General features: G+C 38.8%; 2 protein-coding genes and 1 long non-coding RNA gene across 6 annotated transcripts in view; all 3 read right to left on the bottom strand.

Annotated features, from left to right (window-relative positions):
* LOC111955641 (H-2 class I histocompatibility antigen, Q10 alpha chain) overlaps window positions 1-24,542 on the bottom strand; it is a 26,629-nt gene extending 2,087 nt beyond the window's left edge. Inside the window, exons 1-8 of one of the 3 annotated variants that reach the window (XM_070436301.1) lie at window positions 5,510-5,728; window positions 5,176-5,418; window positions 3,544-3,816; window positions 3,120-3,413; window positions 2,730-3,014; window positions 2,005-2,127; window positions 1,828-1,851; window positions 1,428-1,475 (exon numbers count right to left, since the gene is read on the bottom strand). In XM_070436301.1, coding sequence (XP_070292402.1) covers window positions 1,428-1,475; window positions 1,828-1,851; window positions 2,005-2,127; window positions 2,730-3,014; window positions 3,120-3,413; window positions 3,544-3,816; window positions 5,176-5,245 — 1,117 coding nt within the window. In that variant the 5' untranslated portion in view covers window positions 5,246-5,418; window positions 5,510-5,728. Of the gene's footprint in view, window positions 1-1,427; window positions 1,476-1,827; window positions 1,852-2,004; window positions 2,128-2,729; window positions 3,015-3,119; window positions 3,414-3,543; window positions 3,817-5,175; window positions 5,729-24,373 lie in introns of those variants that run through there. The other 2 variants (XM_070436302.1, XM_023975879.2) reach the window with 2 other exon arrangements.
* LOC139023337 (uncharacterized) lies at window positions 12,449-16,272 on the bottom strand. Its single transcript, XR_011474475.1, has 2 exons — window positions 15,678-16,272; window positions 12,449-15,561 (listed from the first exon to the last, which is right to left on the bottom strand). It is a non-coding gene; the product is annotated as an uncharacterized lncRNA (long non-coding RNA).
* Window positions 17,073-27,291, bottom strand: part of LOC111955637 (major histocompatibility complex class I-related gene protein) — a 31,800-nt gene continuing 21,581 nt past the window's right edge. The window contains exons 3-10 of one of the 2 annotated variants that reach the window (XM_070436300.1): window positions 23,006-23,299; window positions 22,445-22,729; window positions 22,108-22,227; window positions 21,766-21,819; window positions 21,390-21,425; window positions 19,553-19,591; window positions 18,435-18,485; window positions 17,073-17,481 (exon numbers count right to left, since the gene is read on the bottom strand). In XM_070436300.1, the coding sequence (XP_070292401.1) occupies window positions 17,468-17,481; window positions 18,435-18,485; window positions 19,553-19,591; window positions 21,390-21,425; window positions 21,766-21,819; window positions 22,108-22,227; window positions 22,445-22,729; window positions 23,006-23,299 (893 nt within the window). In that variant the 3' untranslated portion in view covers window positions 17,073-17,467. Of the gene's footprint in view, window positions 17,482-18,434; window positions 18,487-18,596; window positions 18,635-19,552; window positions 19,592-21,389; window positions 21,426-21,765; window positions 21,820-22,107; window positions 22,228-22,444; window positions 22,730-23,005; window positions 23,300-27,291 lie in introns of both variants that reach the window. The other variant, XM_070436299.1, reaches the window with a different exon arrangement.

The raw sequence follows: 27,291 nt of genomic DNA, 5'->3' as shown, positions 1-27,291 counted from the left end.
TCTTAAATGCAAGTAAAAACTAAATGCATGCTCTTCAACCGATCGTCCCGCACCTGCTGCCCGTCCAGCATCCACTACTCTGACGGTTCTGACTTAGAATATGTGGACAACTACAAATACTAGGTGTCTGGTTAGACTGTAAACTCTCCTTCCAGACTCCACATTAAGCATCTCCAATCCAAAATTGAAATCTAGAATTGGCTTCCTATTTCGCAACAAAGCATCCTTCACTCATGCTGCCAAACATACCCTCGTAAAAACTGACTATCCTGCCGATCTCTGACTTCGGCGATGTCATTTACAAAATAGCCTCCAACACTCTACTCAGCAAATTGGATGCACTCTTTCACAGTGCCATCCGTTTTGTCACCAAAGCCCATATACTACCCACATTGCACCTGTATGCTCTTGTTGGCTGCGCCTCGTTCAAATTCGTCGCCAAACCCACTCTCAGGTCATCTATAAGGCTTTGCGTAAAGCCCCGCCCGTATCTCAGCTCACTGTCACCATAGCAACCCACCTGTAGCATGCGCTCCAGCAAGTATATTTCACTGCCACCCCCAAGCCCATTCCTCCTTTGGCCCCCTTTCCTATCCATTCTCTGCTGCCATATTGATAATCCCATGTTTCAAGCTGAACGAATAACTTTAAGCACCAGCTGTCAGAGAAGCTCACAGATCACTGCACCTGTACATAGCCAATCTGTAAATAGCCCATCCAACAACCTCATCCCCATACTGTTCTTTTTTTCTTTCTCCTTTGCACCCCAGTATCTCTACTTGCACATTCATATTTTGCACATCTATCACTCCAGTGTTTAATTGCTAAATTGTAATTATTTCACCACTATGGCCTATTTATTGCCTACCTCCCTTATCTTACCTCATTTGCACACACTGTATATAGACTTTTTCTCTATTGTGTTATTGACTGTATGTTTGTTTATTCCATGTGTAACTTTGTGTTGTTGTTTGTGTCGCACTGCTTTGCTTTATCTTGGCCAGGTAGCAGTTGTAAATGAGAACTTGTTCTGAACTGGCCTACCTGGTTAAATAAAGGTGAAATAACATTTAAAAAATGATTAGCTAAAGAAAAACAGAGGAAGATGTCAGTAGATGTGTGAATGTATAGCTACAATACAATTCTACAGTGTCCCGCGTGGATCATTTGGTAAAGCGTAGCACTTGCAACACTAGGGTTGTGGGTTAGATTCCCACGGGGGACCAGTACTAGAAATGGTATACCCTTACTACGTAAGTCGCTCTGGATAAGAGCATCTGTAAAATGTTAAATTATAAAATGCAGCCTTTAATTAGTTTTGTGAATATTGTATGTCCGTCACAGAAAAGCAACTTTCCTTGAGGCAACACCTAACTTCATGTGCTGTAATTTGTTTATTTGTGACATTACAGACTCTGTTGCCTTACCATTCTCGAAAGTGTTCACTCCAGAAAATTCCACTTCATTGCCAGTAGCTGGAAAAACACAATCTAAAGTTTCAGTACATAGAAAAAACAGAATTATCTGTGACTTTCAAAAGTAAATTTTAACGCAATGTATTCAATGCAACCACTCTCTTCAGAAGAGGATAATGTAATGAGTGTCTTAAATAGGCCATATTTTTCAGAACCAAAAAGTATATCTAAACACAGTAAATGCTTGATTGTTACATAGGGTGTCTTTACAATTGGATGAACAGTTAGTTTTGATATAAAAGCATCATGTTGTCCTTACAACTAGTGTCAAAAGTATGTTATACGTAACAATTTGACCATTATGTTGATAAATGACATGTATACAGACCGAGGGAGAGGCTGCGATACTAACCTGTAGTTCTCAAGCCAGGAATCACTTTGATGTGTAAAGAGAAAAATACATAGAAATGTTATAATTCATATGGATTTAGGCCGTAGTTCCCACCTTTCATAGCAGTACCTTTGATTAATATTTTCTTAACATTTAACAACAACAAAAACAATTTAATTGATATAAATCAAGACCTACCAATTGTCCCTCTTTTGTGCAGAACAAACAGGACCCCCGAAAGCAAGATCAGAACTACAATAATGGCGATGACTGACCCAATGACTACAGCACCGAAACTACTGCAATCACAACATTCTCCATCTGAAAAACAAAAGGCAGAGTATTTAGAAAAAGCAACAATATGTAACCAGAAGCTAACATCAGTTTGGTTCCTGCTTCACTTGCAAAGCTGTTGTTAGTGTGCTGTTCAGTTCAAATTAAGATTGTTTCCTGTGTCAATAACACTAAACCAAATAACCATCAATAACAACACTAAACCAAATTAACCATCAATAACAACACTAAACCATATTAACCATCAATAACACTAAACCATATTAACCATCAATAACAACACTAAACCATATTAACCATCAATAACAACACTAAACCATATTAACATCATAACAACACTAAACATATTAGAACCATCAATAACACACTAACCATATTTTAACCATCAATAACAAACTAAACAAATGAACCATCAATAACACACTAAACAAATTAACAACACTAACCATATTAACCATCAATAACAACATAAACCATATTAACCATCAATACAACCCTAAACCATATTAACACATCAATAATACTAAACCAAATTAACCATCAATAATACTAAACCATATTAACCATCAATAACAACACTAAACCATATTAACCATCAATAACACTAAACCAAATTAGCCATACTTTACCCCATTTTACCACAATTGGCTCCGTCAAAGTTCTATGGTCGACATAACATTCATAAGTTTCCTTATCTGCCTCTGGGATCTGCACACTCATCCTGATCTGGTAGGTGTCATCATCATTGGGTAGGGCTTCTGTAGACTGCACTCCATCATGTTTGGTCAATGGAACACCATTCTTCTTAATATGCATTAACACATCTCTGGGATAGAAACCTGTGGCCATGCAGGTCAGTCTGACATGTCCTGCAGTTTTGGCCTTTTTAGCAAATGCATAGACCTTTGGAGGGGCTAAAGAGGGAATAAACAGAGAACATTAATATTATTTCTGATCTCACATGTACAAATGGTTGTTTTTGTTAACCATTTGTTAGGCTATACTATTTAAGTACTCACAATCAGCCCTACTGAATTCCTTGTACTCATATTCCATGAATTTGGACAGCCAGTCCACACACTCCTTCTCCAGGTAGCCCTTGGTGTACTGGTTGAGGATCTGCACCCCGTCCCACTTCCTCTTAGTCGGCAGAGCTTGATCAACTGGGGCCACCCACTGCATAGTGACATCATCAAAGGCCAGGAAGTCGTCACCYTCGTAGCTGTATTGGTCGGTGCCCTTTATGAATTTCACTTTGCCGTCACTCTGTTGGTCAATCTCACAGCCATGTTTCCACTGAAGAATATGCAAATCTGAGAGGAAAAAACAATAATGAAAAAGAAGGTTAATGACGCTTCTTTGACAATATACATGGATAACTAATGACCTACAATTTTAAAAGATTAATGGTGAGTGTAGGACAGATTGCAGGTGTTCCCTCACCAGTGTTGTTGTGCCTCATGCGATCCATCAGGATGTTGACGTTGACTTTGAACCACTGCTCCTTGCTCTTGCGTGACTGAGTGCCTTTTTCCCAGTAGTCTGSTGGCAGCTTCTCCCTCATCCAGTCCTGTTTGGGAATCTTCTTCTTTGACACACTGTCATAGTAATCAATCTGTTTGTCATTCATCAGACCCATGGCAGTGAACTCATGGATACCAGTCAATTCTAGTGGCTTTGACAGGGCAGTGTAGATGTAATTCAGGGAGTAGATATCTGTAGGGAAAAAACATTTTTAACATTGAGATAATTTGTCTGAATCTGCCTTCTCTCCATGTTACTCAGACTATGCTGTAAAACATGAATAGGAAATGACTGCATGTTAAATATTTATCTCTATCATACTGTAGGGCTGTAACGGCCAACAAAATAATGTATTCAATTAATAGTGTCAGAGAGGCCTTGCGTGATGTTGTCTAAATGGTAGGTGGCATATCAATAACAAATAAGCCCAAACTCATGCATTAGTGAGAAGTGGGACACATTCTGCAACTTATAAATCAACCTATTTCATATTAATATATTGAAGAGATACTTTGCGATTTTTGGACATGAGGCCCTTTATCTACTTCCCCAAAGTCAGGTGAACAACTGTTTATGGCTCTGTGTCCAGAATGAAGGAAGTTAGCATTGGCTTGTGAAACTACCTCTACGTTAGTGCAACTGCTAAATAGCGTTAGCGCAATAACTAACACTCTTTGGGTACAGCTAGTTAGCATCGGCTCTCAAAAGTACCACCAACTTCCTTCATACTGGACACATATACCTATAAATGGTATCCACGAGTTCATCTGACTCTGGGGAAGTAGATAAAGGGCTTCATTGACAAAATCTTGAAATATCCCTTTAACAAAACACCACCCGAACTCATCAAGTAGCTCGGACCTCTTGGTGTAATGATTAAGGTGTTGGCTTGACAGTCGCTAGATCCAGGTTTGAGTCCCGGTCGGAGCTATCCCCCGGATTCTCTACCATATCAAGAAAATAAATCATATGTATTTCCTTTTTCCTTTGTTCATGTATTGTTCTTTTGTTGTTGTATATCGTATTATAAAATTATATGACCGTCCTTGTCTATCAGTGAGTGTATAAGTGTTATGTTAGTTGTCATGTGTTTTTTTTGTGAATAAACAAATGTGTGTAAAATTGCAGTAGTCATTATCAGTATATAGGATACTGTAAAATTGCAAACACATTACAAACATAAAATCTTCTTGGCACATGTTTTACCTTGCGATAAAAAGTTTAGATAATGCTATGCCTTGTTGTTCTAAGCAAAGTAAAAAAGCGCAATGTATTTATCGGTTTCCTTACACATTTGTGTTATTATTGCACCGTGCCTGGCCTGTAAGTGCGCAATAGCTTTCCAGTAAGCGATACAATGGATGGAGGAGCACGCGTAAAGGTCGACTAGAAATGCTACAATGCAATTACAACAAGTAGACTGTTATGCTAATAGACCACAGCAGTATATATATGGTAAGCGATTTTAAAATGAATATTTTTTTATTATTCTTTTGCCACGCCTGGCTGTAAACGTTTACTTTCACTTTTGATATCGAGTACACAACTTACCGCTTTGGCTCCGGCAAATACATTCTAGTGAAAAATATAAAACAAAAAACATCAAATTAGGTCTATACATCTTGCTAATTAAACTACAACCGTTTTCTTAAGCTATATCCGTATTTAAAAAGTACATGTCGAAGGAAAGCGCCTTCACGAATATCTGTTGCGTTCCTTCTTCCTTCTGTGGGTTTTATGGCCGAGTTCAACCCAAAAGGGTGTTTTGCCGCCGCCAACTGGACCGGTTGAAACCTAAACAAGGTAAAAAGAAAATCCATACGTGATAGGGAAACTAACCTAATCCACCCAAATAAAAATGCTACATTGACATAACAAAACTCACACTACTTCCTTCTTTCAATTCTCCATATCTCCCCTGAGAGTGTGTTACACTTGTGACAATATTCCATGTAACTCCTTCGCAGAATCTTTCAACCCCAGGAACTGCTCTGCCGCTTCCACAATTATTTTTATCTTCCTGGACCTTTTCTCCACCTTGGCAGTGCCATTTATCATCATAGCTATAAACGTCCACCTTCATAACTTTTTAAATACCTGGGTCCTGCTGGTGAAAGGAAACCCCTGCAGCCTGCAGTGAAGGCCTATCCACAACCATATTACTCTTCAAGTGCACCATTCAAACCCTCAAACCTTTTAACAGCTGCTGCATATGAAAAGCCAACTGGCATTTACTCCTGAGGTGCTGACCTGTGGCACCCTCGACAACCACTGATTATTATTTGACCCTGCTGGTCGTCTATAAACATTTGAACATCTTGGCCATGTTCTGTTATAATCTCCACCCGGCACAGCCAGAAGAGGACTGGCCACCCCTCATAGCCTGGTTCCTCTCTAGGTTTCTTCCTAGGTTCTGGTCTTTCTACACAGTAAATTTATCTGAGTACATTTTACTCAAATTGAATACAATTATACTCTACAAAATATAACATTTGGTTCCAGTCTAAATAGAGTAAACATTACTCTTGTTGCAGAGTTATTTCTACTCTATTCAGTGTTTATATTTAACTCTACAAACTGTAATTTACTCTATTTAGAGTAACATGGAAACAACTCTACTGCCAATTCACGCAATATAGAATTGAATGTTATCAGTCAAGCATAGCATTTGTACAACTAAACTTAACGTCAATAAATCAGAAGTCAGTATTTAACAAAGAACTTTATTCTTAAATGTAAGACATTTGCAATACATACATCAAAATACTGATGATAATAAAATTAAATTGTGGACTGAAATGAAATCTTGGCCTCTGTTCACTTTAATACATGTACATAAAAAAGCTCAATATTGCAATTCAATACATCTAACAATGACATGGAGGATTTTGTGAAACTGGCATCTCACATATCAAAAACACTGATAAAATAAAATTGTGGCCTCTATAAAATGACATTTTGGCATCTGTCCCCCCTTTATTAAAAGTAAATAAAAAAGCCATTATTGCAATACATCTTGGTTTTAAAGAGTTTACTGTGCCGTTTTTAGAGTCACAGGAAACAGTATGGGACAATAAACAAACTTCAATCACCACAACTGTAAGACATCTGTATATCAAATGCTTTGTGACAGAAAAGCTATTTAACATCAACTACATAAGGTCCCTCTGTTGTACACCCAACTCTATATGCTCATCAAGACATTGTTTGTATGGCAAAAGTAACCTCTCATCTTTAACAAAAACATGGTGGATTTTCTGAAAAACTGGCATCTCACAATGGACTTTAAGACAAACTAAACGATACATACTTCCATGGTGTTTGGCCCATTTAACATTTAAAACCATGGTGTCAATTGGTACCTGAAGAGTCTCAGCCATCTTACAGCCCCAGTCCACCACATTTAAAGATAACATTTTACCTGGACCGATCATGACTGTTGGTGTCAAATGTCTGCCAACTGTATGCTATTTGACTTGTGTTTCTTTGCCAATGTTTTAGTTACATTTGAAGCTTTTTCATAGTTTTTTAAAGAAATTATGCTTTGCTTCATAGCGCATGCACCAGCTATGCAAAACGGGTCCAATTTTAAGCATACATGTGGGGTAATACACCATAAAATGATGCTTCGATAGCAGCCTCTTTTTTGGAAACAATTACTTGAATAACTTGTGGTGTTCTACGATTAAGTGTTTAAAAAAAATTGTAATAGCCTTTGATATCATTGGAGAAAATACAATGTTTACTATCTGAAGCAACAGTAAATACCAGTGTAGATCATTTGGACAAACTAAGTCTCCAAAGATAAGTGGTAGATTGCGAAGTAAACACTAGGACTGGATAACATTTAGTCATTAGAGTCCTCTCCTAACTTCACTGCAGGAGGTTTGTTGTTTTGCTCCATGTAACCATAGTTAAAGCTCTTTATTCTGCTGTCTATTTCATTTGATGTTGTGTACTTGTCTATCAAGTGCAGTATTAGCAGTTATGTCATATTGTGCCAATCCCTCCAAGATATCATGCATAATATTGACAGAGAAGTTTTCACATGTATTGAAGTACTGCAAGGAGTTGAGAATGCAAGAACGTTTAACACCCATGTCACGCCCTGACCTTAGATATCTCTGTTTTTCTATATATTTTGATTAGGTCAGGGTGTGACTAGGGTGGGTACTCTAGTTTTTGTATGTCTAGGGTTTTTGTATGTCTAAGGTTTTTGTATGTCTATGTTGGCCTGATATGGTTCCCAATCAGAGACAGCTGTTTATTGTTGTCTCTGATTGGGGATCATATTTAGGTAGCCATTTTCTTCATTTGTGTTGTGGGATCTTGTCTGTGTATAGTTGTTTTAGTGCACATCAGTAGCGTCACGTTTCATTTGTTGTTTTGTTAGGTGAGTTTCAGTTCATTAAAATTATGTGGAACTCTACTCACGTTGCGCCTTGGTCTCATCATTATGACGAACGTGACAACCCATCACAGAGGGAAGACTGGGATTCATCTTTTTTTGGGCAGTGTTCTGCATGAAGTGCTCAAGTTCGCATAACTATCTTGGGTGAATCTTCAAATTCAGTCTGAAAGTCCTCTTTCTCAGCAAGACAAAAATGGCAACAATATCTGGCACTGAATGATTCAACAAAACCAAGTAAACAGTGAAGACCAAGGTTGTCACCTGTAACTTGGACAATAGTTCCATACGCTGGTTGATCATACAAGGGGAGCATAATTCCATCCCTCAAGTACTTTAATATCCTGCACAATTGGATCAAGTATTTTAGAAAAACCATATGTTTTAACGTCTTGGGCATGAAATAAAGCAACCAAATGAATATTAAACAGAAATGAGTTGAACTTGAGAAAAATTCCATAAGGTGAAATAGATTGCTCCTAATTTATGTATTTCCTGTTTTGATCCAAGAGGATTTGCAGTTTAAAAATCATAGAAAAGCTGTATCTGAATTGCATGCTTCTGTTTTGAAAATAGAGCATGGCTCTTGAACAGATCTCCATCACATAAGTCAACGTTTACTTGAACTGGAATCAGTTTGCATCATCTCCTTTATATTAGGGTGTTTGTAAATAAACACATGTTTTCAAAATTGGGATGTAAACAAATTTATCAGTAACAACAATTTGATCATAGCCTTCAGTAGTCCGATTGCGTTGTGTATCAAATCTTGAACCAAGAACGTATTCAACTGGGTCTACCCTTCCCCACTTTTCTGTAAAGTACTGCCTTCTCTTACTTTCAGAATTTAATACACCGAAAGGATTACATTTTTCCTAAACACTGATCAATTTTACTTGTCTCCTGTATAGACACACTTCACAGCTTCTTTAGCTTGAATATCATCAACTATCTCTTCCATGGAAATGACCAATGAGTTAATGGTTGTTTCACCTACACCTGCCACTTTAAGTTCAGCTATGGTTGCAGCGCGGCTGTCTACAAGACTCTTATTGACAAGGACTGAGTCAGAAGGGGAACTTGTTGATGGCAAGTCATCAAAATGACTTACTGTGTCACGATCGTTATAAGGAGTGGACCAAGATGCAGCGTGGTATGTTTCCATCCTTTTATTTGGAAGAGAAACTTAAACAAAAACAATAAAGCGAACAAACGAACCGTGAAGCTCAGAGTAGTGCTCACAGGCAACTATACCTAGACAAGATCCCACAAAGCACAATGGGGAAATTGCTACCTAAATATGATCCCCAATCAGAGACAACGATAAACACCTGCCTCTGATTGGGAACATAGACATATAATGCCCCTTGATAACCCACCCTTAAATCACACCCCGACCTAACCAACATAGAGAATAAACAGCTCTCTATGGTCAGGGCGTGACATACTGCTACATATTCTCCCGGGTGGCGCAGTGGTCTAGGGCACTGCATCGCAGTGCTAACTGCGCCACCAGAGTCTCTGGGTTCGCGCCCAGGCTCTGTCGTAGCCGGCCGCAACCGGGAGATCCGTGGGGCGACGCACAATTGGCATAGCGTCGTCCGGGTTAGGGAGGGTTTGGCCGGTAGGGAGGGTTTGGCCGGTAGGGTAATTAGCTTTGCCTGGGGGCATTTGCAAGAAAAACTCAACATTTTAGATGAATGATATGAAAAAGTTTGTGCGAAATGAAAAAGGTTATTTCCTATGCTGCGATTTAAAATATCTTCATATTAATTTTCATCCTTAAAACTACAGATGCGCCCATAGATGAGGATTTGCTCATTCAACAGGTCTGACCCTCGCAGTGCATAACTGGGCTTTTATACCACCAGAGTTTACATGAACAGAGTTTTACATTTACTTCTTGAACTGCACTGTTGGTTAAGGGCTTGTAAGTCKGCATTTCACGGTAAGGTCTACATTTGTTGTATTCGGCGCATGTGACAAATAACATTTGATTTGATTTGAGACGCAACACACATTTCTTCTGATCTTCAGAAGCACAACAAATCAAAACCAGCCCGCCTCTCGTGATCCTACCCAGCCCTCTCTCCACCAGTTTGGATAACTCAAATGGATTCCTCAAGATTGGTAATTCGATCAGCTGCTCCTCATTTACAAACCTAAATCCTACAAAATACGAATTGATATTCTCATAACTGTACTCTATGGCTCAAATCAAATTCTATCAAAGTTTATTTGTCACGTGCACCGAATATAACAGGTGRAGACTTTACAGTGAAATGCTTACTTACAGGCTCTAACCAACAGTGCAATTTCTAAGTATAAATAAATAAATAAATAAAAGGTATTAGGTGAACAATAGGTAAGTAAAGAAATAGAAACAACAGTAAAAAGACAGTGAAAAATAACAGTAGAGAGGCTATATACAGTAGCGAGGCTATATACAGGCACAGGTTAGTCGGGCTGATTGAGGTAGTATGTACATGCAGATATGGTTAAAGTGACTATGCATATATGATCACTATGCATATATGATCAACAGAGAGTAGCAATAGCGTAAAAGAGGGGTTGGCGGGTGGTGGGTGGCGGGATACAATGCAGATAGCCCGGGTAGCCAATGTGCGGGGGCACCGGTTGGTCGGGCTAATTGAAGTAGTATGTACATGAATGTATGGTTAAAGTGACTATGCATTTATGATAAACAGAGAGTAGCAGCAGTGTAAAAAAAGGGATTGGGGGGGGCACACAATGCAAATTGTCCGGGTAGCCATTTGATTACCTGTTCAGGAGTCTTATGGCRTGGGGGTAAAAACWGTTGAGAAMCCTTTTTGTCCTAGACTTGGCACTCTGGTACTGCTTGCCATGCGGTAGTAGAGAGAACAGTCTATGACTGGGGTGGCTGGGGTCTTTGACCATTTTTAGGGCCTTCCTCTGACACCCCCTGGTGTAGAGGTCCTGGATGGCAGGCAGCTTAGCCCCAGTGATGTACTGGGCCGTACGCACTACCATTTGTAGTGCCTTGCGGTCAGAGGCCGAGCAATTGCTGTACCAGGCAGTGATGCAACCAGTCAGGATGCTCTCGATGTTGCAGCTGTAGAACCTTTTGAGGATCTGAGGACAGATGCCAAATCCTTTTAGTTTCCTGAGGGGGAATAGGCTTTCGAACCAGGATCCCTAGTGGCACAGCTAGCACTGCGATGCAGTGCCTTAGACCACAATGATTCATTTAAGATTGACTTTGAGTGTCTCTAGTGGTAATTTCCACGACACTGTTTAAAAATTTCCACGACACAATCATAAGTGGTTTATTGAGGTCACTCCCACACTATAGATTAAATGAATGACTAAACAGAGGTTATCCTCATAGAGGACAGTCCTGTGTGCTTAGTAAATTCTCCTTTTAAAGAGATTCTCCTGTACGTTTGTATACTTTTTAGCCAGTAGTTATGAAAGTAGTGCTCACGAGCCAAAAGTGGGCCCTGAAAATTGCTTGCTATGTCACATATGTGCAGATATGTGCTCCCTCTCTTGTTCTGCTTTGTGTGCATCTTGCTAGCTGTTAGTCAAATGGCGAGGGGCTGAAACTCATTGGCTGAAACTCTAATTGCTAGGGGGCTGGCCCATGTGGGGGAAAATGGTGCTTCACATCTTCCAGAAAACAGTTGCTTTCAAACTAGGGACTTTGTGGCCAATTGAGGTACAACAGTAATTCTGCTCATAGATTATACATGTATGAAATACACATTGAAACATCCAGCCCAAAGCAGGAGGTTTTATAAATACTTCCTAATTGCCAATGTTCTGGAGCATGTCTAAGAGGATTGTAGCATGATCCTAACTAAACCAGGTCTGTTAAAAGCAGTCTAGTAAGGTACGACTTACTAAGGCACTGCATCGTAGTGCTAGCTGTGCCACTAGAGATTCTGGGTTCGAATCCAGGCTCTGTCGCAGCAGGCCGCAACCGTGAGACCCATGGGGCAGCGCACAATTGGCCCAGCGTCGTACAGGTTAGGGGAGGGTTTGGCCGGCAGGGATGTCCTTGTCCCATCGCGCACTAGCGACTCCTGTGGTGGGCCGGGCGCAGTGCACGCTGACACGATTGCCAGGTGTACAGTGTTTCCTCTGACACATTGGTGCGGCTGGCTTCCGGGTTAAGTGGGCATTGTGTCAAGAAGCAGTGCGGCTTGGTTGGGTTGTGTTTCGGAGGACGCACGGTTTTCGACCTTCACTTCTCCCGGTCGGTACGGGAGTTGCAGCGATGAGAGGGAGAAAAAAAACTGGTAAAAAAAGTATAAAATAAAAATAGTAAGGTACGACTTCTCCGATTTGACTGATAGGAATTTACTTCAGCTATCTGTTCTGTTGAAAAATGCTTTTAGACAACGAGTAAATAAAAGACATCCTATACTTCCATTAGTTAATACAGACCATTTATTAAAGTACAAAGACCTCATATTGTCATATTAGGGGTGGGGTTGGGTTACTTGATATTGCATACGCACATTTCCTGGCACTCACTGTGCACAATATCATCACAAACATCTATACATCTTCTTATTGATTACTGCATTGTTGGGTTCATGGCTTACAAGAAAGGCGTTTCACTGTACTTGTGCACATGACATTAAAACTTGAAACTCTAAACTGCGTGCACATATTGATATCATAACAACCATGACAAACTGTTGAACAAAACGAGGAGTCACGAGGAATAATCATAAAATGCTTAAATTTACCATAGCATTATTATATACTGAACAAAAAAATAAATGCAAGTTGATTTTTTTTTACAGTTACAGTTTAAATAAATAAATGACGCCCTAATCTATGGATTTCACATGACTGGGGAGGGGTGTAGCCATGGATGGATCTTGGAGGGCATTGTCCCACCAACTTGGGAGCCAGGCCCAGCCAATCAGAATGAGTTTTTCCCCCCACAAAAGGTCTTTATTACAGACATTTGTCATGATCAAAGGTGGTCCAACCAGTGCCCGCCGTTTAGTTTTGGCCTGCCCTGCTGTGTTCAGTGGTAGGTGAAGTACATTCTCTTCTTGTTTGTACTGAGGAGCTGCAGCAGGTTGTGTTTTTGCTGTCTAACAGAGTGGGACATGGGCCTTGAGTTGACAGGTGGAGTTGTAGCGGTTTTTGCAGAAGGGGCATTTMCTGGGTCTCTCCCTGGCAAGAGTGACATGTCTCTGTAGGCCAGCTTTCAGAGCAAATGCTTCGCCACAGTGGCATTTGTTAAACGTGGTGTTACATTTTGAACAGTGTTCTCCCGCTGGTGGGTCGGGATCCAATGGTGCGTGCGCTGCTGTAAAGTCCTACTGAGTCGCTGCTTACAGCTGAGATGTAGCTGGAGGCATTGTTTTGATTATCTGGAGGGTCACAGGGAATGTCTAAACACTTTAGCTGGGTCACAGCACCAAAATATTTTAGTTCCACTAGTTTAGAGTCACTCTCTGTTCTCCACAGTCTGGGTTTTGGGAAGAGACAAGGACTGAAGTGGGTCCTCCTGATCCCATTCACTTTTCACACAGCGAGAAATGCACATTAACTCTTTGGTATTAGCCTATTGACCTTGAAGCTGCACTTCCTCAGGGCTGGTCTTGAGTTCCTTCTGTTCCTCTTTAATCTGTGTCGGTTCTGGGTCCTCCTGCCCCAGACTGGAGCACCTTCATGCTCACAGTGCTGCTGCTCAGGGGGAACCTCCTCTTCAGAGACAGGGAGAGAGAGCTGCTGGGAGTCAGGAGGGAAGAAGAGAAGCTAGCTAGCTAAAGCCTTTAGGCATGCCTAAGTAGCTACAAGGTTTTCACGAGACAACTAGTAAGCTATTTAACCATGCATAGTGAAAGTTCAACTTGAAAGTTCCTGAAAAGTTAATCGATGTTAGCCCGCCCGAAACAGTGAATTAATTGAGTAGGTAATATCTACATACGATATACAAATATTTGTGGACACTCCTTCAAATTAGTGGATTTGGCTATTTCAGCCACACCCGTTGCTAAAAGGAGTATAAAATCAAGCACACAACCATGTAATCTCCATAGACAAACATTGGCAGTAGAATGGCCTTACTGAAGAGCTCAGTGACTTTCAAGGTGGCACTGTCATAGGATGCCACCTTTCCAACAAGTAAGTTCATAAAATTTCTGCCCTGCTAGAGCTGCCTCGGTCAACTGTAAGCGCTGTTATTGCGAAGTTGAAACGACTAGGAGCAACAACGGCTCAACCGCGAAGTGGTAGGCCACACAAGCTCACAGAATGGGACTGCCGAATGCTGAAGCGTTCACTACCAAGTTACAAACTGCCTCAGGAAGCAACGTCAGCACAATACCTGTTAGTCGGGAGCTTCATGAAATGGGTTTCCATGGGGCGAGCAGCTGCAAATAAGCCTAAAATCACCATGCGCAATGCCAAGCGTCAGCTGGAGTGATGAATCACACTTCACCATCTGGCAGTCTGATGGATTAATCTGGGTTTGGTGGATGCCAGGAGAACGCTACCTGCCCCAATGCATAGTGCCAACTGTAAAGTRTGGTGGAGGAGGAATAATGGTGTCATGACTCTCCTGTGAGGATCCAATGATCAGGTTACAATGGATCAACATCCACCAGACCTCTCTCACCTGCAGAGGGGAGGAGGGATTGGTGTGGGGGTTTTATGACACCTCATGCCCGGTCGTAAATTGTAAATCTCTAGAGGGGCAAACTTTCTCTCTCTACCCTTTAGTATTGAGATTGGAATCTCTTTGTTACAGACGTTTTGCCGCACAAAAACTCGAACTTCCAACAGTGAATACGGGGACAATATTTTTAACATCCAAATGTAGGGGATGATGAGAGATGGAATATGGGAAATTAATGTCTATTTTGTAATGTCATTAAAAATGGTATAAAAATGACGTAACAAAAATATTGTAACTTGAAGAGTTTTCACACTGTGTATGTCAGGTTTCCATCCTTTACATTGTGTAGGAAATACCAGGGATGAAGAGAATATTTTTTGTTAAATTTTCTATCAAGATCATAGTTTTGATGATACTTTGCCCAGTAAGTAGCCACGCCCGAGGGAGCTCAGAGAGCATGTCAGCATAACGGAAACACACCCTTTTTACACGAGCATATAAAGGATGAGTTGAGAATTAACATACCAGGCCAGAAGGACTCTAGCTGCAGCTTAGGTCTCCATTGGTTACGACCCTGACGCTTCGAACACACAGACTGAGTCATTGCATCAATGCTGCATAACATTTTGCGCAGCTACGCAACTATACTGAATGCAGGTATCTACACACGTGTTGCAGACGATCACATGCAATTTATTTTTCATTTTTTTCACCTTTATTTATCAGTTACTTATTTAGATGACCCAAACCCGAAAGGGTGCAATTGATGCAGAGAGGGAGGTTGATATATACAGACCGTCACCAGGTAACAGTTGTTGGTTCTCATCAATATCTTCACGGCTGCCAGTTGGAGATCCTTCCTGACAAGAACCTTCACTAGAACTTTCACTAGAACCCTGACCTGAAAAAAGAACAGCAAAACAGTCCAACCCCATCACCTACACAGTTTACTTGTTAGACCGAGTCAAAACCAATGTCACAAAAAAAACGTAATGAGGTAATCATTTTAAACATTACCTGAGTCAAGAGGAGAGGGGTTGTCTCTGGTCTTCCCTGAAAAAGAGCTTGTGATAATCTTATTATGCTTATATTATTACAAATAATTGTCACGCCCTGACCATAGTAAGCTGTTCTTTCTCTGTGTTGGTTGGGGCGTGATAGTGACTAGGGTGGTCATCTAGGTTTTTGTATGTCTATGTTGGCCTGATATGGTTCCCAATCAGAGACAGCTGTTTATCGTTGTCTCTAATTGGGGATCATATTTAGGTAGCCCTTTTCCCCATTGTTAGTTGTGGGATCTTGTCTACATTGAGTTGCCTGAGTGCATACCAGTAGCGTTTCGTTTGTTCTTTATTGTTTTGTTTGGTGAGTTTCTCTTTATCAAAATATGTGGAACTCTATGCACGCTGCGCCTTGGTCTACTCATTACGACGAGCGTGACAATAATAAAGAAAATGATGACATCATATTACTGTCATGTCTCTCTATCTTTCTCCACTGTAATCCTTTCTCTCTATCGGATATTAAAGTCAGAAATGTGCTTAAAAAATATATATATTTTTATATGTATAAAAAAGATAAGTCAACTGACGTTGAAATTAAACAAAGTTTTGGCTTTTCCCAGTCATTGTATTCTGCCACAATAATTCTCCTCTATGAGGCTCTTGTGTGGGAACATGACAACATTTATCAGCAAGTTGTTTTGATCTTGAAGGAGGATCTTATCCTTGTCGATCTTCATACTAAAGCTGAAAGTATGTGAAGTACACCTAGGAAGTATGTGAAGAACACCTAGGTTCATTGTGTCAAACAGCATGCTTGTTATTCTTCAGTGTTTTACTTCCTTGACAAACCTGTTCTGGATCAGAACTACAGTAACTCCTCTGTCTGTCCTGTTTATGACTAATGTACCACGTGATTTATGATAAGTGATAAAAGCAACTTTTGCAATGAAAACAAAAATGTGTTATTTCTAAATGGTTCCTCGTGCATTCTTTGGGTAAACCCCACAGTCTTTTTTCACCTAAACGTTACCTAATAGTATCACCATACATACTCAGCTATAATCAACTACATTGGCCTTGTTATGTTCAAAAGTTTAAAAAAAAATAATAAGAATATCTATCCTAAATAATTTCTGTGTCAAATTCGCAGGTGAGCCACACAGTGCGACGACAGTGAACCTGGGCTCTCCTGACAGGTGAAGTCCCATCTTTCCTCATGGAACATGGTCAAACTAGTTTGGTTGCTTGTGTTAACTGCAGCTAGGCCTATATGCATAATCTTAACTTTATTCATTGGTATCCTTCATTGTTATAATGACTCAAAAGCATAACAAGGGTCCAATAATTATTGGACCAGTCAAACGTGGCATGCAGTGTTGAACACATAAGGGATACTGAGGCGTTCACATTGGTTCATAAAGGAGTCTTTTATTAAAGCAGTACTTTATACTTTCCCCGAAAAATTCAAACAAAACATATTTAAAAAGCAGTTCAGTGCATGTGTGTTTATGTGTGRGCAACGATTTAAATGATTGGTTTCTAGTTTAAAATAAACAATCTACAATAGAAATAGAATAAGGTTCCAATACCAATACATTTAAATGGCCAAAATATAGGCGATTTACAAATCAATTTGAAAAGGAATTCTATTATGATATTCGAAAGATCAAAACGTTCATTAATAAGTATTCAAATCCAAGCCGATCAAAACGGTCAATTCTTGGGAATGTACACATCCAGATTGACAGTATTTGTTGACAAACAGAATCACATGTTGTTTGCTAGATTTAGATGCGTTGTCAGTCACTCCTCAATGTCTGAGAGAATAGAGAGAGAAAGTCATTATGGGAATGACTGCTTGCTCTTTATACTCAGGGCTATAGCTGCATGAACAGTAGAAATGCTAATAACAATAATACAATKATTTAGATAACTAAGAATTACACCTAAATAGTAATGGTGCAGATAGTATTACATATCCATGTAGACTCATGATGCWGATATTTGTAAAAGGATGTTGGGATGTTTGCAGTGGTGTAAAGTACTTAAGTAAAAATACTTTAAAGTACTACTTAAGTAGTTTTTTTGTTATCTGAACATTACTTTGCTATTTATATTTTTGCCAACTTTTACTTTTACTTCACTACATTCCTAAAGAAAAAATATATAGATTTTTTGTACTCGTTACATTTTGACAGGAAATGGACCAATTCACACACTTATCAAGAGAACATCTCTGGTCATCCCCACTGCCTCTGATCTGGCAGACTCACGAAACACAATAACAAGAAAATTGTGCTGTCTGGTTTGCTTGATATAAGAAATTTGAAATGGTTTATACTTTTACTTTTGATACTTAAGTACATTTTAGAAATTCCATTTACTTTTGATACTTAAGTATATTTAAACCCAAATACTTTTAGACTTTTACTCAAGTAGTATTTTACTGGGGGACTCACTTTTACTTGAGTCATTTTCTATTAAGGTATATTTACTTTTACTCAAGTATGACAATTGAGTACTTTTTCTACCACTGGGTGTTTGGGGATGTTACTTAATATATGGTTTGTACTGTTGATGAACATGTGCCAGTTGCCTAGTTGTATGCATGGTGGTATGGCTGGAGGAACCAAATCCTTTAAGTGCTCAGATACATAATAGTACTTTCAACAACAACTAACACCAGAAAAATGTGTAACTTTCAAGAATGAGATTGGGGGGCCATGATTGTACTACATTATATATATATTTTAAGGATAAATTATATTACCTCCATTAGCCAGCATTGCCTCCCTCTCAAGACGTTCGTTGCTGCCTTGACCTGGAACAGCAGAACTAACATCAGCACTTCTACAGTTTCAACTGCATTCACTATGTACTTAAGAAATATACAATAAAATAACTTAGACAAATACTTAATAACAATTAACCCAGAGTCAGAGGAAGTGCTGCTAGCGTCATCCTTTTTCACTGGAAAAAGATAATAGAAATCACTCTTTAGTTAGGATACAAGATATCAAGTTCAGTGATGGATCATTGGTCCTCTATAGGCTATGCATATTCCCAAATAAAATTCTATGAATTAACGGAAAAATCATCATAGCAATGTAATTCACTTCTGATTTGACTGAATCGAAATACCCACCTAGTACATTAGAAGATTTGACTTTAATTTCACGTCAGTGTCACAATAATCCCTACTCGGTACAGATAATTCATTAGTTGATTAATTGGTCCATGTTTGTCCCCACTAATGTTCCAGTGGTCTATTGCCTAGTTTATTCTTTTAAGACTGGTTCCACAAGTCCATCATTTTACAAGTTTATATACCACATGATTTGTGATAAAGTTTGATTAAAGCAAAGTTTTGCATCAAAAAGCAAACATGACAGAATTAACAACTAAATAATAAATAGTAAAAGTGGCAGTTAGTATTACAAGTCAATGTAGTCTCATGATGCTGAATATTTGTCCAAGGATGTTGGGGTGTTTGGGGATGTTATTTAATATATGGTTTGTACTGTTGATGGACATGTGCCAGTGGCCTAGTTGGAATACATGGTGGATGGCTGGAGGAACCAAATTCCTTTAAGTGCTCAGATACATAATAGTACTTTACAACAACAACTACACCAGAAAAGTGTCTTACAAAAATGAGATTGGGAGGCCATGATTTGTACTACATTATATATTTTTTTATTACATTTTCTCAAGGATAATATTGTTACCTCCATAGAGCCAGCATTGCCTCCTCTCAGACGTTCGTTGGCTGCCTTGACTGGAACAGCAGAACTAACATCAGCCTTCCTACAGTTTTTCAGCTGCATTCACTATGTATCTTAAGAAAATAATACATAAAATAACTGACAATATTTTTTAATAACTTACCAGAGTCAGAGGAAGTGGCTGCAGCGTCATCCTTTATGACTGGGAAAATAAATATAATTACTCTTTACTTATATACAGTATTCAGTGATGATAATCGTCCTCTATAGCCAGCATATCCCATTAAAATTTGATTTAATTAACTGAAAAAACTTCATAGCAACAAGGGGCATTTCAAATACATTCATTTAATTCACTTCCTGATTTTGACAGAATTTAAACTACCCAAGTTACTATGAAGATGTGACTTTACATTTCACGTCATTGTGTCATAATAATCCTACTCAGTAAAGATAATTCATTTAGTTAGAATGAATGTGTCATGGTTGTACCCCCACTGATGTTCAGTGTCTAATTGCTAGCTTTTTCTTTAGGTGTTCCCTTCCTTGAGAAACATTTTCTTGACTAATGAAATTGCACAGTTCCCCTTATTTTTACAAGTTCTTATACCCATATTGTTGGATAAAGGTTTGAATTAAAAGCCAAGGGTTTGCACTCAAGCAAACTTTGACTAGAGATTTCACCTTAAATAAATACAAATAGTAAATAGTGCAAGTGTAGTGAATTACAAGTCCAAATGTAGTCCCCTCATGGAATGCCCTGAATATTGTCCAAAGGATGTTTGGGGGGTGGTTTGGGGATTGTTTTGGTTTAATTTGGTTTGGGTAAACTGTTTGAATGGGACTGTTTGGCGTTTGGCCCTAGTTTGTATACAATTGTGGGTAAATGCTTGGAGGACCAAAATCCCTTTAAGTGGCTCCAGAAATACATTAATAACGTAACTTACAACACACCTTAAACACAAGAACAATGTGTAACTTACAAAAATAGATTTTTAAAGGAGGCCCTGTTGGATGTTAACTACATATATATTTTTTTTTATACATTTTTTTAAGCTATTTGTTTATACTCCATTAGTCCCAGCAAAATTGCGGCCCTCCCTTTTCCTTCTAGACGTTTCGTTTTGCGCTTGAAACTGGACAGCAGATCACATCAGCAACTTCTAACAAGTTTTCACTGCATTCATATGTCAAACTAAGAAAATATACAAATAAAATACTGACAATTACTTTTTTTTAATAAACATTCAGAAAGTCAGAAAGGGAAGTGCTGGCTAGGTCATCCTTTTTTTTCAGGGCTTGGGAAAAGATCGTGATAGATCGACACTTTTTTTTATCACTCTTTACGAACATCGTGATATACACAGCCTTCAAGGGATGAATCATGTGGTCTCTATAGGTTAAATGCTATTTCCAAATAACAAATTTCTATGATAGCGAAAATCATCATAAAGCATGTAAATTCAAACAACTTTTCTCTGATTTTGACTGGAATCGAATATACCACCCCTAGTACAGTAGAAGAATTGAACTTTAATTTCAGTCAAGTGGTCCCCGCACAAATATCCTAACTCAGTAACAGAAAATAATTTTCCATGAAGTTTTTTAAGAATTTTTCATTTTTGTTCCATGGGTTGTCCCACACTTATTGTTTTTTCAGTTGGTCCTAATTTGCTTAACGTTTATTTCTTTAGAATCCTGTTTCCACATCCATTCAATTTTTTAAACAAGTCTTAATTCCAATATTTGTTGGGATAAATGGTGATGTTAAGCACCGTTGCAACCAAAAAAAGTAAACATGACAGACCTTGCTGTATTGTTAAAGTAACCTTTGATAACTTCATGAAGGCGTTTTTTACAATACCAGAAGTCAATCATTCTTAATTGCAATTATAATCTACACTCCGTTGCATGAAAGAAATTGGAGCCTTATCTGCTTTTAACAACTGTAAAACATAACATGACCTCCACTCTACAACTATGAGTTTTGTAAGTCTTACCAGGCATGTTCAAAACAGCTGCTCCATTTCCATTGCCTGAAAGTAACAGAGTCATGTGAACAGAATAACTTTGCAAGTACATGGTTGATGTTGTGCTATATACTAATCGGTATTGTCCAGAACAACAAGTAGACAATAAGAAGTCAAACTATTCATCTGTATGTGATTAATAAAAATGATTGATGTGTAAAAACAAGGATTAGAGGGCTGTCATTAATTTAATTATCACAAGACATAATTAAATCACAACAATTAACACTCATAAGATGGCCCATCATTATACATATCCCTACCAGATCTTTGGTATTGCTGTGCTACTGCTACACATGTAATTGTTCTACGAAGGATAAAAAACATGACATTGTATCAACGGTACCATTTAGAGGTGCCTGGATCCCAGTAGGTGGTAGAGCTCCTTTTTTACCAGSAACTAAAACAATGGAGCAAGATGTTAACGCCAAATATGACAGGTTTTTATTAAATGAGTATCTGAAACAGTGGAAGAAACAGTGGAAACACCGTGGTAGGAAAAATATATATACAATACTTCTCTTTTTTTGACCTCCTGACTTGAGATTTACTAAAAGTCATGCCCTGATGTCGAAAAAGGTTTCGACATGCCTAAATTACCATAATCGCTTTAGTTTATCTCACAAAACAATACAAATAAGAAAAATAACATACTGTATGAAATTCATTCACAATGTGAGAAACTTACATATTTTGCCTCTCTTCCAAAGAACCAACAGTGAGCTAACCCCGGTGAGCAGGAGGACCACCGCAACAACAGCACCAATGATAACACCTGTTACTTGGGTACAATCACAGCATTTCCCATCTGCATGGAAGACAATATAAGAGGACATACTCAGCATTAACAATAACATACTGTACATTGAGCTTGAAAAACAGTTGTCACATTTTAATAATCTGCATTCATGACCTGTTAACAGACTCAGAAACGTCTGATTTTACCACKATTGATAACCATGCTAATAACTGGTTTGTTGAAAATACATACAGTACCGGTATATTGAATATAAGGACTACTTTACCCCATTTTACCACAATTGGTTCCTTCAATGCTCTATGGCTGACAGAGCATTCATAAGTTTCCTTATCTGCCTCTGGGATCTGCACACTCATCCTGATCTGGTAGSTGTCATCATCATTGGGTAGGYCTRCTGTAGACTGCACTCCATCATGTTTGGTRAATGGAACACCATTCTTCWTAATATGCATTTCTACYTCTTTGGGATAGAAACCTGTGGCCATGCAGGTCAGTCTGACATGTCCTGCAGTTTTGGCCTTTTTAGCAAATYCATAGACCTTTGGAGGGGCTAAAGAGGGAATAAACAGAGAACATTAATATTATTTCTGATCTCACATGTACAAATGGTTGTTTTTGTTAACCATTTGTTAGGCTATACTATTTAGGTCCATAAGTACTCACAATCAGGATTGCAGTCAGTCCGTGTCTATAGACTGCTTTAGAAGCAATATCTATCTAAAAATAAAATGTATCTGAACTATCTGAGTTGTAAAAAGATCCTTTGAGTTATCCATAGTTAAGCTACACTATGTGAGGTTTAGAACACTATTCAAAAAGTACTCACAATCATCCATTCTCAAATGCTTCTTCCCATATTCCATGAATTTGGAAAGCCAGTCCACACACTCCTTCTCCAGGTATCCCTTGGTGTACTGGTTGAGGATCTGCACCCCGTCCCACTTCCGCTTAGTCGGCAGAGCTTGATCAACTGGGGCCACCCACTGCATAGTGGCATCATCAAAGGCCAGGAAGTCGTCACCATCATAGCTGTATTGGTCGGTGCCCTTTATGAAATTCAATGTGCCGTCAATCTGCTGTTCAATCTCACAGCCATGTTTCCACTGAAGAATATGGACATCTGAGAGGAAAAACAAGTAGAATAGGAGAGGGAATGACTCACCTATGTTATGGTCAAGTCTTGGAGTTTTAGTAAAATATCTACAGTAAGCTATGTAGAGTGACACAAATGCTGTGTTGTTTGTTGTGCCTCATGCAGATCCATCAGAGATGTTGACGTTGACTTGAACCACTGCTCCTTGCTCTTGCGTGACTGAGTGCCTTTTTCCCAGTAGTCTGCTGGCAGAGCTTCTCCCTCATCCAGTCCTGTTTGGGAATCTTCTTCTTTGACACACTGTCATAGTAATCGTCTGTTTGTTGTTCATCAGACCCATGGCAGTGAACTCATGGATACCAGGCAATCTACTGGCCTTGACAGGGCAGTGTAGATGTAATTCAGCGACCATTCCTAATGGTACAAAAAGTGAAGATGAGTTAGTCGTGACTCCTGAGTAGAGATGCTTCTTCAAAGACCAAAAATTGGGGATGATTTTTAAGGAATATCAATTAATTAGAATAGTAAATGAGGATGATTGTGATGATAAATAATACCTCAATCAATCTGTTACATTTTTTATATTATTTGTATTTAAAAAATCATAAAATTTTTGTTCACCTCTTAGCCTACAATGGTTATTGAAAGAGACCAAACTAAAAAAAACTGATCCTGGATCAAACGAAATTGTACGCTAGGCTAGTCGGCACCATAGCATTTCCAACCAATCAAACTGTCCTTTTCTGTTGCCAGGTGAGATAGTTTTCACAAGGTGTACAGTCAATGGAACTTGGCAGCAAGAGGCAAAACATAAACATTGTAGCCTAATTATCAATACAGTTTTAATAACTAAATAAAGTTGAGTTGTTGTAGTTATTAAGTAAGTCATTATTATTTTGACAGTTTTGCAAACATTTCAACAGAACAAAAATAACAAAACCTACAATTTTCACGATACAATAATTGAACATGAATCGGTCAAAATGTACCTCTATAATAAAATTTCTCCATATAATTTTTTTCCCCTAGGTCTATAGCAACTCAGCCAAAAAACATTTTACTTTCACCTTTAGCAACAAGACAGAGAAATAAATTTCTTACCGCTGTCCACCGTCGAAAGTGTCGCAAAAAGGAACAAAAGTACGACGACATACATTTTGAACGCACACATGAATGTTAAATGCCCCGAAAATAATAATAAATATGCCTATCCTAAATAAAGTCTGTGTCAAATTCCAAGGTGTGCCCCATAGTGTGCGCCATAGTAGAGTACCTTGGCTTTCACACCAGGAGAGCTCTAGTCTTTCCTCATGGAACGTAGTCAAACAGGTCAAACAAGTTTGGTTGGTTATGTAAACTGTAATACTCTGGAAAACTAGGCTCTGCTCATGCAGTATATATAGACGTACCTTTATTCATTGCTATCTTTCATTATTATAATGACTCAAACGCATAACAGGGGTCCAATAATTATTGGAAGAGTAAAATGTGGCATGCATTGTTGAACACTTACTGTAAGGGCTACTGTGGCGTTCACATTGGTTCATAAAGGAGTCCTTTATTAAAGCAATGATTTATACTTACCAAATATATATTTAAATAAGTGTTGTCTGTGTGTGTGTGTGCGGGTGTGTGTGTAGTGGTTGAAATGATTGGGCTCTCGGTTAAAATAAACAACCATAACACATTACGGTTCCAATACCAATAAATCTGTCACGAAGAAGAAGAAAAAATCTATGAAAAACACAATGTTCATTTTCTATATCTAAAATGTGATTCACAAAAATGTTATTCAAGTGAAAATACATTTATTTTGGCACATTTTATTCTCACAAGGCCTCACAAGCCTATCTGAGCAGAATGGTAAATGCTTGGAAGTGAATACATCCAGATTCACAGTATTTGTTGATTAACAAAACAGAATCACACGTTCTTTGGTTTGGATGCGCTGTCAGTCACTTTAATGTCTGAGAGAAAAGAGCAATAAAGTCATTATGGGAATGACTGCTTGCTCTTTATACTCAGGGTCATAGCTGCACTAACAGTAGGATTTCTAATAACAATAATACAATCATTTAGATAACTCTATGAATTACAATAGAAGTTTAATATTACCAGAGTCGTGGGTGGACAAGGACCCATTTCATGAACCTAAAGAAATAAATAGTAGTGGTGTGTTATTGTTACATGTCCATGTAGTCTCTTGATGTTGATATTTGTTGGGGTGTTTGGGGATGTTGGTTAATATATGTTTTTAGTGTCAATGCCTGTAGTTGGATGCAGGGTGGTATGGCTGCTGGCACCAAATCTGTTAAGTGCTCAGATACTGTTTGTTATACAATCAACAACAATTATCACCAGAAAAAAACCTGCAACTTTTAAGAATGAGATGGGAGGCCATGATTGTGTTAATTTATCCTTTTATTTTACATTTAAAAAAGTATGTTACCTCCATTAGCCAGCATTGCCTCCCTCTCTAGACGTTCGTTGCTGCCTTGACCTGGAACAGCAGAACTAACATCAGCACTTCTACAGTTTCAACTGCATTCACTATGTACTTAAGAAATATACAATAAAATAACTGGCAATACTTTTAAATAACATCAGCAGAATCAGAGGACGTGGTGCTAGCGTCATCCTTTATCACTGGGCCTTTATTACTCCTGTATGAGTGGAGTAATACACTCATCCTGATCTGGTAAGTGTCATCATCATTGGGTAGGACTCCTGCAGACTGCACTCCATCATGTTCGGTCAATGGGACACCATTCTTCTTCATTTGAATGAACACATCTCTGGGATAGAAACCAGTTTTGGCCTTTTTAGAAAATGCATAGACCTTTGGAGGGGCTAAAGAGGGGATAAACAGAGAACAGGAGTGTTTATTTTCTGTAATCCACATTTACACTATTTAAGGTTCAGATGACCATTCAAATGTCAGCTTGTTTGTAAATACTCACAGTCCTTATTAGTCTCTGAGTTCTTTGTCCCCATATTCCATGAATTTGGACAGCCAGTCCACACACTCCTTCTCCAGGTAGCCCTTGGTGTACTGGTTGAGGATCTGCACCCCGTCCCACTTCTTCTTAGTCGGCAGAGCTTGATCAACTGGGGCCACCCACTGCATAGTGACATCACAGATAGAACAATGAGACAGATATTTTAATGGATGTATAAATGTGAAGCATCCGGTTGGTGTTTCCGAGAMGAAGCCCACTGGTGGACAGTGGGAGAAGATGGAACCAGGTTGATTTTGGCCGACATTCTGCTAATTTGTCATGTCAATACAGTTTTCTGTTCCCAAAACTAGAATCTGCTATGAACAGAGTCGACTAAGTTGTAGACTTTACACTTTGCAAAAGTTTTAAAAAATCTGTTTAGAATGAGTGCAAAGGTGAATTGAGTTATAGCACAGGTGCACTTCAAAGTAGMCATTCCCTAACGGAAATATGCAGATGTATACTAGATCGCGCCAATAGGATATCGCTAGCGCCTGCTTGGCTCTGCCCGCCTCCTTGCTTGTTCTGCCCACTATGAATAKTTTGTTCCCATTGGAAACGACAAGCTGTGGTCTATCTTGGTTTTGATAACCATGTAAATCTCTCTCTGACAAGGTGACTTTTATCAATATGTACAGTATTAGGCTCCATTTACTCTCAGATTCGAAAATGCTAATTAGCATCAAAGTAGACATCATGAAAGAATACAAATCCCTGCGAACTCTAGCACGTCATCTCTAACTGTCAGCTTTGCTAACAGGTACATTTTAAAGAAATGTAGCAAATGTATTAAATACTACATCTAGCTAACATTAGATAGTGAATCCAGAGATTCTTACTTTTGCCTCGATTAGGCAATCTCGTCCAGATCATCATGGCATTTGTAGTTCTTTATGATAGCCACATTAGCAGCTAATTAGAATTTCATTTGTTGGGGGTAAATACAGGCAAATATATTGATAAAAGTCACCTTGTCTGAGAGATTTAGTTATCAAAACGTCACGCCAGGGTAAGTCTACA

This window comes from Salvelinus sp. IW2-2015, linkage group LG31, assembly GCF_002910315.2.
Source record: "Salvelinus sp. IW2-2015 linkage group LG31, ASM291031v2, whole genome shotgun sequence".
NCBI classification, from domain to species: Eukaryota; Metazoa; Chordata; class Actinopteri; order Salmoniformes; family Salmonidae; genus Salvelinus; species Salvelinus sp. IW2-2015.
The sequence above is the reverse complement of the archived record's forward strand: the minus strand, read 5'-3'. Positions and strand labels throughout refer to the sequence as shown.